This window comes from Saimiri boliviensis, chromosome 1, assembly GCF_048565385.1.
Source record: "Saimiri boliviensis isolate mSaiBol1 chromosome 1, mSaiBol1.pri, whole genome shotgun sequence".
Lineage (NCBI taxonomy): Eukaryota > Metazoa > Chordata > Mammalia > Primates > Cebidae > Saimiri > Saimiri boliviensis.
In genome coordinates, this window is record NC_133449.1 from 225,704,663 (window position 1) to 225,716,888 (window position 12,226).

General features: G+C 37.1%; 1 protein-coding gene across 3 annotated transcripts in view; it reads right to left on the reverse strand.

The window, feature by feature from the left end:
• The window catches only part of VCAN (versican), a 107,275-nt gene that overhangs the window by 56,205 nt on the left and 38,844 nt on the right, over window positions 1-12,226 (reverse strand). For 2 of the 3 annotated variants that reach the window (XM_074384085.1, XM_010340685.3), the window contains exon 6: window positions 10,773-11,066. In XM_074384085.1, coding sequence (XP_074240186.1) covers window positions 10,773-11,066 — 294 coding nt within the window. Of the gene's footprint in view, window positions 1-1,308; window positions 4,273-10,772; window positions 11,067-12,226 lie in introns of all 3 variants that reach the window. The other variant, XM_003920784.4, reaches the window with a different exon arrangement.

Below are 12,226 nucleotides of genomic sequence, written 5' to 3' on the forward strand. Positions count from 1 at the left end.
TGAGTGTGTTCTCTTCTCTACTATTCACTGACAAGCCAAAGCTTTCACACAGAAAGTTTTGGAGAGTAGAAGCCATGAAATTTCCACTAACAGCACTACATGCAATCAGACGTGACCACAACGCTACTCGTTTGTTTCCAATAGGTGAGGATAGCATCAGCCTTCAGAAAAATGAGACTCGAAAGGGAACATCCCAACAGTAAGAGAGAAACCCAGCTAACACAGAACATTCTTCTACTCTGTCTTCTTACAGTCAGGTCAAGAAAAAAATGAAAATTTTTTATTCATTTAACTCTTATATGAAAATGAGAATACAGCAACATAACTAACATCTGTGATCTTAACTTCTAAATTAGAAAGAGACAAACCTGAATTGATTTATTGAACTGCATTTGCTATGTATTCTCAACTCAGCTTATCATCGGTAAAAGATGGTGCGATCTCACCTTGATCATGACAACTGCAAGTATTAATCAAAGTAAAGAAACAGCTTTTAAGAGTTCTGCCACAGAGCTAAAATAGTTGAGTGGAATAGAAGGCATCACAACTATTCCTAGAAGTAAAACAATTAAATCATAAAATAAACAACATTACAGCCTGGTTTTTAGGAAGCAAAATAATGCATACATATCCACCTTCTGATAATATATTTAATACAATGAACTGTAATACTCCCTATAATTGAGCTAGGTTGTATTTGCTCTAAATAGATAAAATCACGGTAAAATCCCCAAAACAACAGCATAAGAATATGTTGCATTTACATTAAAAGAACACTTACATTAGAGACCTATTACCCACCACACAAGTCATATAATAAACCTGCAAAATCCTGGAAGAGAAAAACCAAAGCAAACCTTTAAATGTCTTTCCATCAAACCGTAGGGATATGCAAAACCATTTTAGCCGTCCACATTGTAAGTACTGAAGGTTAATAGTTAAAGACCAATGGGATGTTAACACAATCTAGTGCTACACTTGAGTAGTAATGTATGAAAAGACACTGAAATTAAAACACTTTGTTCTGCATGTTCTGAAGTGATGTAATAGTGATGATTTGGTTATATTAGATGACAAAGCAGGGCTTCTTATGACTTTTAACCTAAAATTGTATCTAACATTCTTCCACATTGTTTAACACATTCTTCCAATTCTTGTACAAATAAATGAAGCTAAAACATTTATTTTTCACACTCCAGTTATCTTCTAACGGCAGCATTTGGTATGTTGATTTTATTTTCCCAAAAAGTAACTTTCAAGATAAAATGCAGATTGCCTTCAATGGTAGTCTAGAAAGCAAAGACTTACCTGTCTTGTTTTCTCTGACCTCAATAATATAAACATTAATGTCAGAGTGTAATTTTGTCCCCACTGGGGGCTGTGGAGTAGAAAGTGCCTGAGGTCCAAAGGCCTCTTTGTCTTCCACAGTGGGTGGTCTTGTTGGCTGTGTAGCTTGAGTACTTGAAGTCGTGAAATACTCTCTATCAATATCAGCTTCCGTTTCCTTAGCTACAATATCTTCAAGGGTAGTGGGAGGAACCTGAGATGATGATTCTCCAATGATTACCATGTCACTGGTTGTTTCTTCACCAGGTTCCCTGTCCATGAGAGGTGGTTTCTTAGTGAACGCGGAAGACGGCTTGATTGCTGAAGTTGTGTGAAGTCTGTCTACTGAACTGAAGATAGTGCTAATATCACTTGGAACTGTGACTTTGATTGTTGAAAATTCTGGGAGTTCTGTGGCTTTGGGCTTTTCGAATAACCTCGAGCCTAAATCAATATCCTCTAAGTATGTTTTCTCAGTAGTGGTTTCTTCCATAGGCCAGGTAACATGCGTGCTAAAAGGACTCAAAGACGATGTAAATCCTGTTGTACTACTACCTTCAGTTTCATATTTTTGTTCAGGTCCTGGACTTAAAGATACTTTTGGCCCAATGCTTGGTGTTAGTGTTACCATTTCATCCATTTTCACTTTGTGCTCAGTTATAGCACCTGGTGGATAAGACACACTGTGATCAACTTTTCCAGCTGGAGTTATTTCTAAAACTGGGACTTTCTCAGAACCTGTCAACAATTTATCTTCAAAGACTGTATATGCTGATCCATCGCCCTCTCGTTCATCCAATGGTGTTACTGTCTCCCTGGGAGTCCAAGCTGTAGAACTAACAGCAGGAACTGCTTTCTCTGAAGTCTCTTCTTTGCAAGGGAATTCTTCCTGAGTTGTTACCTCTGTGATTTTTGTTGTTCTCATAGTTTCAGGAGAAATAGTTGCTTCAAGGTGAGTCTGATCAATGACACGCATGTCTTGAGAGGGTTCACCTACAACTTCATCTTCTGATGGAACAGAAGGTAGTAACAATCCCCAGTCTGTCTTGGGAATTACAGAAATTGGAAAGGTATGGGAAGAGTCTACGTAAGTGGTAGGCTCTTGGGTGCTACTATAACTAACAAATGCTAATCCTTCCACCTCTGAAGTGTGTGCAAATTGGGGAACAGTAGATACTGGCTTAGAGAAGTCCACGTCTTCTACTTCACCCAAAGCACTTCCTTCCATGGTTGCATAAACAACTTGGCCTTCAGTGCTTGTGGTAGGTGGAACCTTTTCTTCCGTTGTTGAATCTCTTGAAGTTGACTTTTCTGCAATAACAATTGATGTAGTTGGCTGAAATCTAATTGAGAATTTTCCATGGGCTGCTAAATCTTCATCAGTAATCTCCTCTAACTGCTTTTGAGTACTAACTGGAATAAGAGTAAATTCATCTCCTCCATCTTCAGTAAAACTTGGGATTTCTTTATCTTCACCATTCATCCCCACAGTTGGGCGTAAGGCAGGGGGCAATTTTGAAGAGGCAAAAGGTTCTGTAGATTCTAAAGGCTTGGATGTTGTATTATCTTCATCCCATGACCATTTTGATACAGTGGCCACTTCAACCCTTAAAGTGCTATGGGTCAAATGCACTGTTGTAACATTTTCATCATATGTTGTAGTACCTGGAGTTGCCGTAAAGCCTTCCTCTGTATCTCTTACTTCTGTTGTCTCTGCACTTAACTTTGTTGTCAATGTTGGGAAATCGAAAGCCTTGGTCACTTCTGCAGAAGACTCTGTAACACAAATGGGCTCTGAGGGAGATGTAGAGGGTGTCATCCTAGGGAAGCCTTCTTCTTCTGTTTTTCCCATAAATGAACTTTTAGTGATCTCTTCTTGTGTTTCATCTGTGTAAGCATCTGTTCTCATCTCTGGTATTAGTGTGTCTGTTCTTTCTCTTCCACGTGTCATTTCTGTTGGTGAAGGATAAATAACTGTGGAAATTCCCTCTACTAATATTTTATCACCAGAATAAGGAAACAATTCTACTTCTGTATGATGCTGTGATGGAAAAGGTGTAATAGACAGATATTTGCCAAAAAAATCTTCCATTATCCTGCCATTAGTTTGTCTCTCTTCCCATCTGTCCACAGATGATTCATTACGGTCAGGAACAATTAAAGGTCCTGAAACAGTTGTGGATGCTGAGACTGACTCCAAGTCCCCTAGCTGAGTGTGGGTGGTGTCTTCTGAAGTCTCTGATACCTTAACGACTTCAGGTACTTGGCCAAAAATTAAGGTGCTCTCATCAGATCCAACTGTAACTGTTCTGTCTTCGTCATCGTCTTCCTTCAAGGTGAATCTATGGTGATCTGTGGTTTCCGATTCAGACACAGTGCTTACCATTTTCTTTTCAGTTTTGGATTCCAAGGACTTTCTTGCAGTTACCAATGGTGTTTCAGTTACAGGGAATTCCTTGGAAGGAATGTGCTTTAAGATTTCCATAGATGTTACCAAAGGACCCACTTCAATTTGTTCAATCTGTGTGGCCGATTCTTGTGTTTGTGTATCTTCCATGACACCATCCCATGAATCGGTAGCATAATGGGAGAGGACAGTTGTACTCTGGAGCACTTGTTCCTCAATTTCTGATGTATCTGGCTTTCTAAGAGGTCCTGAAGCAGAAGGTGAGTAGTCATCCATATCCCAAGGCTTCTTGGTACTGCCAGTAGGTGTGGGTAATTTGGTGGCTAAACTATCTGTGACAGCCTGAGGATGGACTGTGGCTTTCTGTTCAAAATTGACAATATTTCCCACGGGAAGGAACTCTGTCGGAATGACAGGTAATTCATCAACTAAAGGGATGACTGGTGTAGTTCTATCAGAAACCATTTGTGGTTCTTTGGATAAACTGGGTGATGCAGTTTCTGCGAGGATACTCAAATCGATGGTTGTAGCCTCTTTAGCTAGAAAAATAATTTCAAAGAGTTGATTAGACAAGTCGCTAACAAAAAGTTGTATGCCCAGTGTTTGTTAAGTGCTCCTGAGTATTTTGTAGGGAGTATTTTGGGGAGACCCAAACATGTTCTGTGATGGAGAAGAGCCTACAAACTATACCTGAATTAACCCAACGACAGATAATTGATCACTTAATAGTCGTAAATTGATCAGCTGTTTTACGTTATAAGGGTTATCACTGCTTTTACCTAAAAGTATGAATGACTGTTATCAGTTAAGGAAAATTAATATTATATGGTTTTAAGATAAGGAAAAGCTTGAAAAACATGAATGCAGATTTTGGATACAGTAGATTGTTTATTTACCAGAAACTACAGCGTCAAGTTGAAGCCCAGTAGGAGAATTCAGAACTATTCTTCCGGAGGCTTCTGTACCCTGCCCCTAGCTTTCCCCACATACTCCCTTCTTTTCAAGTTGCTGCATATTATCTCAAGGGAGAGGGTGTATCTCAGATTGCAAAACAACAAAAAAGCCACATCAAACGTATCCAAGTTACATATAAACCATTACATTGTCCATAATGTGGAGACTTTGATAAAAACAGGATATGAAAACTTTTTAATACCACTCTTCACTTGATCCCAGGTGTTGGACATTTGTCTTCAGCTTTCTTTCAACTTCGTAGTGTAGATTTCTTTCTAATAAATTATAAAATGTGCCTGGCAGAGGCTGGTTAGCATTTGTTGTTGTTCTACATTTTGTTCTATGTTCTACACACTCTGTTTATATCTCCTAAGGGATCTCGGTTCCAAGCTTACTTTAGCCTGAAACACAAATGTAGAACAGGAAGTAAAGTACCCACATAATATATTTTAGGTCTGTAATTACGAATTACTGGGAACAACCCTGAGCATCAGAAAGAACAGGCTCACGCAATATAAAGTAACCTGTCATCATAAAATGCTGCATTATAATACCTCCAGATTTACAGAGAACAGCCTGGCCTATTGAAATAAGTTTAAATTGTGTATAAAAGTGACAGTTTGTAAACAATATTCTTTCTCAACACAAGGAAAAGGCAGCAGCCCAGCATATAAAGATTATTTTTTTATTTTAAAAAAATATGTATTTTAAAAACTAAAAACTATTAATAGTTGCCACTGAACTTGAAAGAACTGTCCGGAAGAAACCTGTAGTTATTGCCTTGCTACATCTGTAGGACTTAAAGCTGGTTTTATGAGTAAATGCTTGTCCACCGAGATGTAATAGCCATAGAATCTACAGTATCTTATTTTTTACTTTTAATAATTCCAGAACAGGAGCCCTCAAAAAAACAAAACTAGCTACCATTTAACTCCGTTTGCTCTGTCAAAACGTAATCAATGATATGATTTTATTGTAAATCAGACTAAGGCTGTAACCAGTTCCTTATTTTTTGTCTGGCATGAGCTGTTATTAGGTATGGTCATTTCCCATTTTAAAGACCATTGTAAAGTTCAGCTCCACTGATTTCATAATGAACACTTGATGACTATTTACATTATGATATCTTCTTTAAAGTCTGTCACTGTTTATCTTTCTAATATTAAAACAAAACTAAACCAAAAAAGAGTTGGAGTCTTTAAAAACACTGAATAACCCTTGCCTCCCCTTTTTAAAGAAAAGCTTTTCCTACATTCATTCCCTGGGAAAAGCGTTGTTCTCTTTTGATTGACATGAACAACTTAAAAACCCAAAATGTTGACTATTTTAATTCAATTCTCTATCGTCTGAAATTCCATAACCGTTACTTCATTTAACTGCCAAATTTCATGTTTGTCTTATAACTGCATTCTCTGGGGAAATAGTAACAAAAAAATGTACAGAAAAAATTCCCATGGAAACAATGTAAATACTTAGCAAACAGCATATTAGAGAAAATTTAATCATATTATTATTAACAACAACAAAAAAGCTAAATTTACTTTTTCCCTCTGAGTATTTCCTTGGCTAATGAAATTAACTTAGAGGTGCAATTGCATTAGGGCCAAAGGGATTGTGAATCCAGGCTTCCTATGTTCCAATCCAAGCCCTCTGCTAGAAACTTTCTACAGTGCTACGAAAATATGTTTCTAGTGTTTTAAAAATTAACTCACAGTTTTAAAATAACTGCATTTCATTGTCAATTCTTCCTGTGGTGCTTGCTGTTGCATTCCTTCCTCTAGTCCTGCTGCCTAACAAAGTGGTAGCAAGATGTCCTAGAGAATCTGCTCTAGAAAGCCAGTATTTATGTGACTTTGTTTCCAAAAACGAAGGTTTTCAATAATTTTAGAGTCCTAGTTAAAAAAAGAAAAGGTCTGCTTATAATTAAGTTAATTAATTCTACTACTTGGAATGGGAAACCTCAGACTTCCTTTTCAGTTTGGGTGGCTTTTTCATCAACTTCACAGCTGATTTTGATCACAAGTCAGTGTATCTGATCATCTGTGCCATTTGTTTCAGCCATTCCAGGAAAGGAAATAATTTCATAAAGCACAATATCTATAAAGAGATATTTTAAGAATAAATACCACTGTATTCATGATGACTACTGTAAAAGTAAAAACACAATTTCAGATTATTCTAAAAGTGTCCTTCCAATAGGTGCATTCACATGGAGAAGTTTTGGTTCTGGAAAACTACCAGTATTCCTTCAACTTTATTACTGAAGAAGCCAACATAAATCAACATGCTTCTTTTCCCACAAAAGTTCCTTTCCAACCTTTGCAGCTGTCTGCCCACAGATGTTTCACATCACTGTCCTTATGGCATTTTCGTCCTATGGACTATCTTCTCTGTGAGACATGAGGCAGATTTTCCTAATAAAACTTAACACTCCTATTAGCAGCGTGATAGTCAATTTAACTTATTCCCATGCTGTCTACATTATTGAGAAATGACTAATTTTAACTTGGTTCTTCTATATTAAATTTGTTATACATAACTAAATGTAAACATGGTTAGAAAAACTGTAACGATTCGAGTAGTAGAATTACAATCCAAACTATCTTTTTAAAGTTTCGTGAGTGATGGAATGCTAACAAAGTCAAATTCAATAAACAGGAAACATTTGTAAAACACCAATTAGGGAAAGATTCGTTTTGGCACATGTGGTCAGATTATGAACTAGGGCACACACAAAAAAAGATAATGAACTAACCACAGGTTAGAAGGGCAGGCCAATTTTAACAATGAATGAATATATAAGATAGGATAGGAAGTGGTGTGAATTAATTTAGGCTTCTCTGGACTCCCACTTTGATTTCCAAACTTAATTATAAACTGACGAATGTGAAAAATGATGATGAAACTTCAAAGCAAGAGCATATCAACGATTAGAAATTTGGAAATTGAAATTGTAAAACTAGAAAATTGTTTCAGTTGGAGTAGAGGGATGAATAAACAATCATCATCAGCAATAGAAATGTCTGTTACTCAGATTTTGGTTTCCAACTCAAAAATGAAAACAAGGTTCAAATTCAAATACAATGTACTTAATTAGAAAAATTATCTGAGAGTGGTGGTCATGGAATATTAGAATGAGTTTTCTAGGAAACATGTTCCATCTCCCTCTCCTGGAGATAATTAATAACATTCTACGAGATTATCATGAGTTCTGATTCACTTAAATTTGGAGATGTATGAAATTATCTTTCAAAGCCTCGCATAACTCTCCAACTTTCACAGAACTTGTTAAATTCTGAGGTCAAAAAATATGCAAAGTTGTTTAATCATTAAGAGAAGATATGCAGGAAAACTTTGTCTTACAAAGACATTACTTTGCCTATTTTTCAAATCTATTTTAAAAGAATAAAGTCTAATTTTATATTTTTTATCTGTCATTGTGAATGTTTTAGTCAGTGACTTTATGAGGCAAAAGGAATTAAAGCAAAGTAAGATTTGGCATTGTTCATTCACCAAGTGACTTAAAAAACACTTTCTATGTTTGGTGGAAGCAAACAAGAAAAATATGATTATATTTCTAAATTTCTCTACATAACCAGCCAGCTGCATTTCTCTGAAATCACTTTTGGAACTATAGCTGAGGCCATGACTCTTATAAATTTTACCCTACAGAATTTAGTCACTACTTTACTATGTGGAAAAGTGGATATCAATTAAGTCATTTTGAAAATATTTTTCAAATTATTTAAAAATATATACTAGGCCAAGAGCAGTGGCTCATGCCTATAATCCCAGCACTTTGGAAGGCTGAAGCAGATGGATCACCTGAGGTCAGGAGCTCAAGACGAACCTGACCAACATGGTGAAAACCCGTCTCTACTAAAAGTACAAAATTAGCCAGGCATGGTGGTGCATGCCTGTAATTCCAGCTACTTGGGAGGCTGAAGCAGGAGAATCACTTGAACCCAAGAGGTGGAGGTTGCAGTGAGCTGAGATTTCGTCATTGTACGCCAGCCTGGGCAACAAGAGTGAAACTCCGTCTCAAAAACATGTGTGTGTGTGTGTGTGTGTGTGTGTGTGTGTGTACTAAAAGAATTTATGAAAAATGAATTATAAATTTTGGAAAGCTATTAGCGTTGTATGTGGCTTACAAAAGCCTTCTATATGGTTAAACTCTTAACCTTCTATGTGCTGAATGAATTCTGAATATAATAAGGTCTTTAGTACAAAATAAATAAGAATCTAGCCACATGCTTAGGTGGGAAAAAAAGAGAAATATGAATTCATTATATTTACAAGTTATATATATGTAAATAGAGAGATAAAAATGAGTATAAACTTTTAAACATGTTTTGAATTTTACATAGATTTTAGTAGGTAATTACTCTATTTAAACATAAGTACCTTGTTATTTCTTGGGTATTCTTCAATTAAATAATTTAAAACACATCAGGATGAATTATTTAATAATAGTCTTTGTGGCTATAACCAGGACTTGATTTTAATTTTACCCTTAAAGAGATGAAAAACGTTGTTCAAAAGTTTTCCAGTGCCAGCTTTATTAATAAAGCACAAGAAAATATCAAGTAAGGAAGTCAGGCTGGATAATTCTACTCCTTCCCTAATTTAACCTCTCCAATGCCTTTCCCCCAGCATACCAATATGATTTTGCTCCTTAATTATATCAGTCACGTAATGTAAAACTGATTTTAGAGTCTGAAATGCTTGAAAAATCATAGTTGTGACAATGTGGCTTAAAGGAATGTACATCTGCCTACTTTTAGAGATAAGGGTTTTGTTACTGTTTTCCGGAAAATGATTACGGAAGAATTCTGTTGTTTCAGGGCCTGAGAACAAAAGCTAGCATTTTCTACAGTCTTTGTGGATTGACCAGCTTCTATCAAGCTAATACACAACACGTGGCTTTAACACTCAGACAGCTGAGTCTAAGAGAGGAGATCCAAGCAGAGGCTTCTTACTAGGAGATAAAAATGTGAAAGCAAACCTTTTAGTTGCACTAACATCCATTCTACTGACTACATCACAGTCTGTCTTTTTGGTTGATTAAAAATGCCTGTGTATTTCACTCTAGAAATCAATTATATAATAAACTAGTATATTTTGTACTCATTTTAGTGACATATTGCTACAACAAGATACATTGGAAATTTAGTCACAATTATTTACAAATTCGTTTCAACATAACCTGACTCTGTCCGTCTTGGATATACCCAAGGTCATCAAAATTCTGGGAGAGCTTTGTTTAGCTAGCATAGTATAGATAGTTCAGTACATATTCCAATGAGAATCTAGATTACTTGCTTAATTTGCATGGTACAATTACGATACTACATCATGTGACTGCTATTGCTAACATCATTTGAGGACATCTGGAAAATTAAAATAATTGTATTATGAATATTGAGAAATGTTATTTAAAACTAACGTTAATTAGTAAACCTAGCTAAAGATACTCTATGTTATAGGTTGCAAAGAACATATATTGTACTTCAATATGATACTACAGAATTAATCACTAGAAGGCATATATTTCCATTACTTGAAATAAATGGAGATTGTTATCGATAGCATGCTTCATTTTTAGTTATGACTTGAACATTTTGAGTCTCCATGTCAACTTCAAGTACTCACCTGTAATTACTGAGATTTAAATTATCTGCCATCACAAAGAAAAAGAGTGATACCGAAGACAAAATAAACAATCTCAAAGATTTCACTCAGCCTCAGTTGGCCTCAGCATTGCAGCAAATTGCAAAATTTAAGGACTGCAATTCATATAAAATACCCGGAAATATACTCTGTGGCTCTGGACACAAAAAGCACAGTTAAAACTTAACCTGATATTTCCTCACCCCTCTACAAATCCATTTGTCAAAATTCCTGTGGTTTTAACCATATCAGTGCTGTTCAGTTTGCTTGCTTTTGAAAACCACTGAACTGTTTCCATTCTGTGCACACACTGCAAGACATGGATTCCATTCCAACGGCTAGTTGAACATCAATGCATGCTTCGAAGGATTTTTTTTTTAAATTTGTAATTTTTAAAAAGGTACCAAACACTTACGTTTAAAGCAGTAGGCATCAAATCTGCTATCAGGGGTAGGGAAGCCTGTCTGGTTCTCAAAACGATACAGGGTTCTCACCCCAAGTAGACCACCTCCACACTGGGCCCTGGCCACAGTCACAGGGTGGCGCACGCTGGCATCCGACAGCCACCCGTAATCGCACTGGTCAAAGCCATTTCTCCATGCCGCCTGGAGTTCCCCCACTGTTGCCAGCCTGGCATTCCAGTTTTCACACTCTTTTGCAGCCTCCTCGAAGGTTAATTTATTGGGGACTGAGATGTGGAACACATCACCTGGAAAAAGAAGAGGGGAAAAAAAGCCCAAGTTTTATTATTCGTCCCTTTCCTGTTTGGATAAATATGGTAGGGGAGAAATTGGCAGAACAGCTTTTGATACTTTAAAGCAGAAAACATAATGGTGAATTAGCATTGTTATAATTACAAATACATAATCATAAATAACACATACCAGAGATGTTTTAGTCTATACCTGTGTGTGTACATTGGCTATAGAAGCAGTCATTTGATAATAACATTTGATAACACATTCTTTAAAATGAACAAATCTTTCTAAGTGATTCTTTAGATTACTATCCAGGAATTTCTTTCTTTCTCTTTCTTTTTCTTTCTTTCTTTCTTTTCTTTCTTTCTTCCTTCCTCTCTCTCTCTCTCTCGCTCTCGCTCTCCCTCCCTCCCTCTCTCCCTCTCTCTCTCTCTTCCTTCCTTCCTCTCTCTCTCTCTCTCTCTCTCTCTCTCTCTCCCCCTTTCTTTCTTTCTTTTTTAAGGAAAAAGCCTGCTACGTGCCTCCTAACATGCCATGCTGGAAGGGAAACTGTATTGAACTGCCACCACCGTTATCCTAAAATCAAATAGTAATTCTCTGGCCTTCCTTCTCACTCATCACTACCAACATAATGGATTAATGCCATTAAATAAAACAAATATATAAGAAACCCTCCAGAAATCTGAAGATAGGAAGGGCTAAGAGTGGTACAGAATTCTACTTCCTGCCTTCCAGTACCATACACAGGGTTGCCATGATGGTTAGGAAGGCCGTGGCCTGCACAGGAGCAGCGGGCCCAGTGTGGAGGGAGGGCCTGGGTCACCTCCCACTCAGCCAGCCGAAGGAACTCCAGCCCCTTGGAGAAAGCCTTGTTTTACTTGCTCTGCCCAGAGAGAGCACCATTTGCTAATTCTTACAAAGACACCCTGCAGGGGCTTTAACTAGGTACCAGAAACTTTTTTTTTTTTTATTTTTTAGGAGGATAGCTTGAACTCAGGAGGCGGAGGCTGCAGTGAGCCAAGATCACTCCACTGCACTTCAGCCTGAGCAACGCAGCAAGACTCCGTCTCAAAAAAAGGTCGGAGTGCAGTGGAGAGATCTCGGCTCGCTGCAACCTCCACCTCCTGTGTTCAAGCGATTCTCCTGCCTCAGCCCCCCAAGTAGCTGGGAT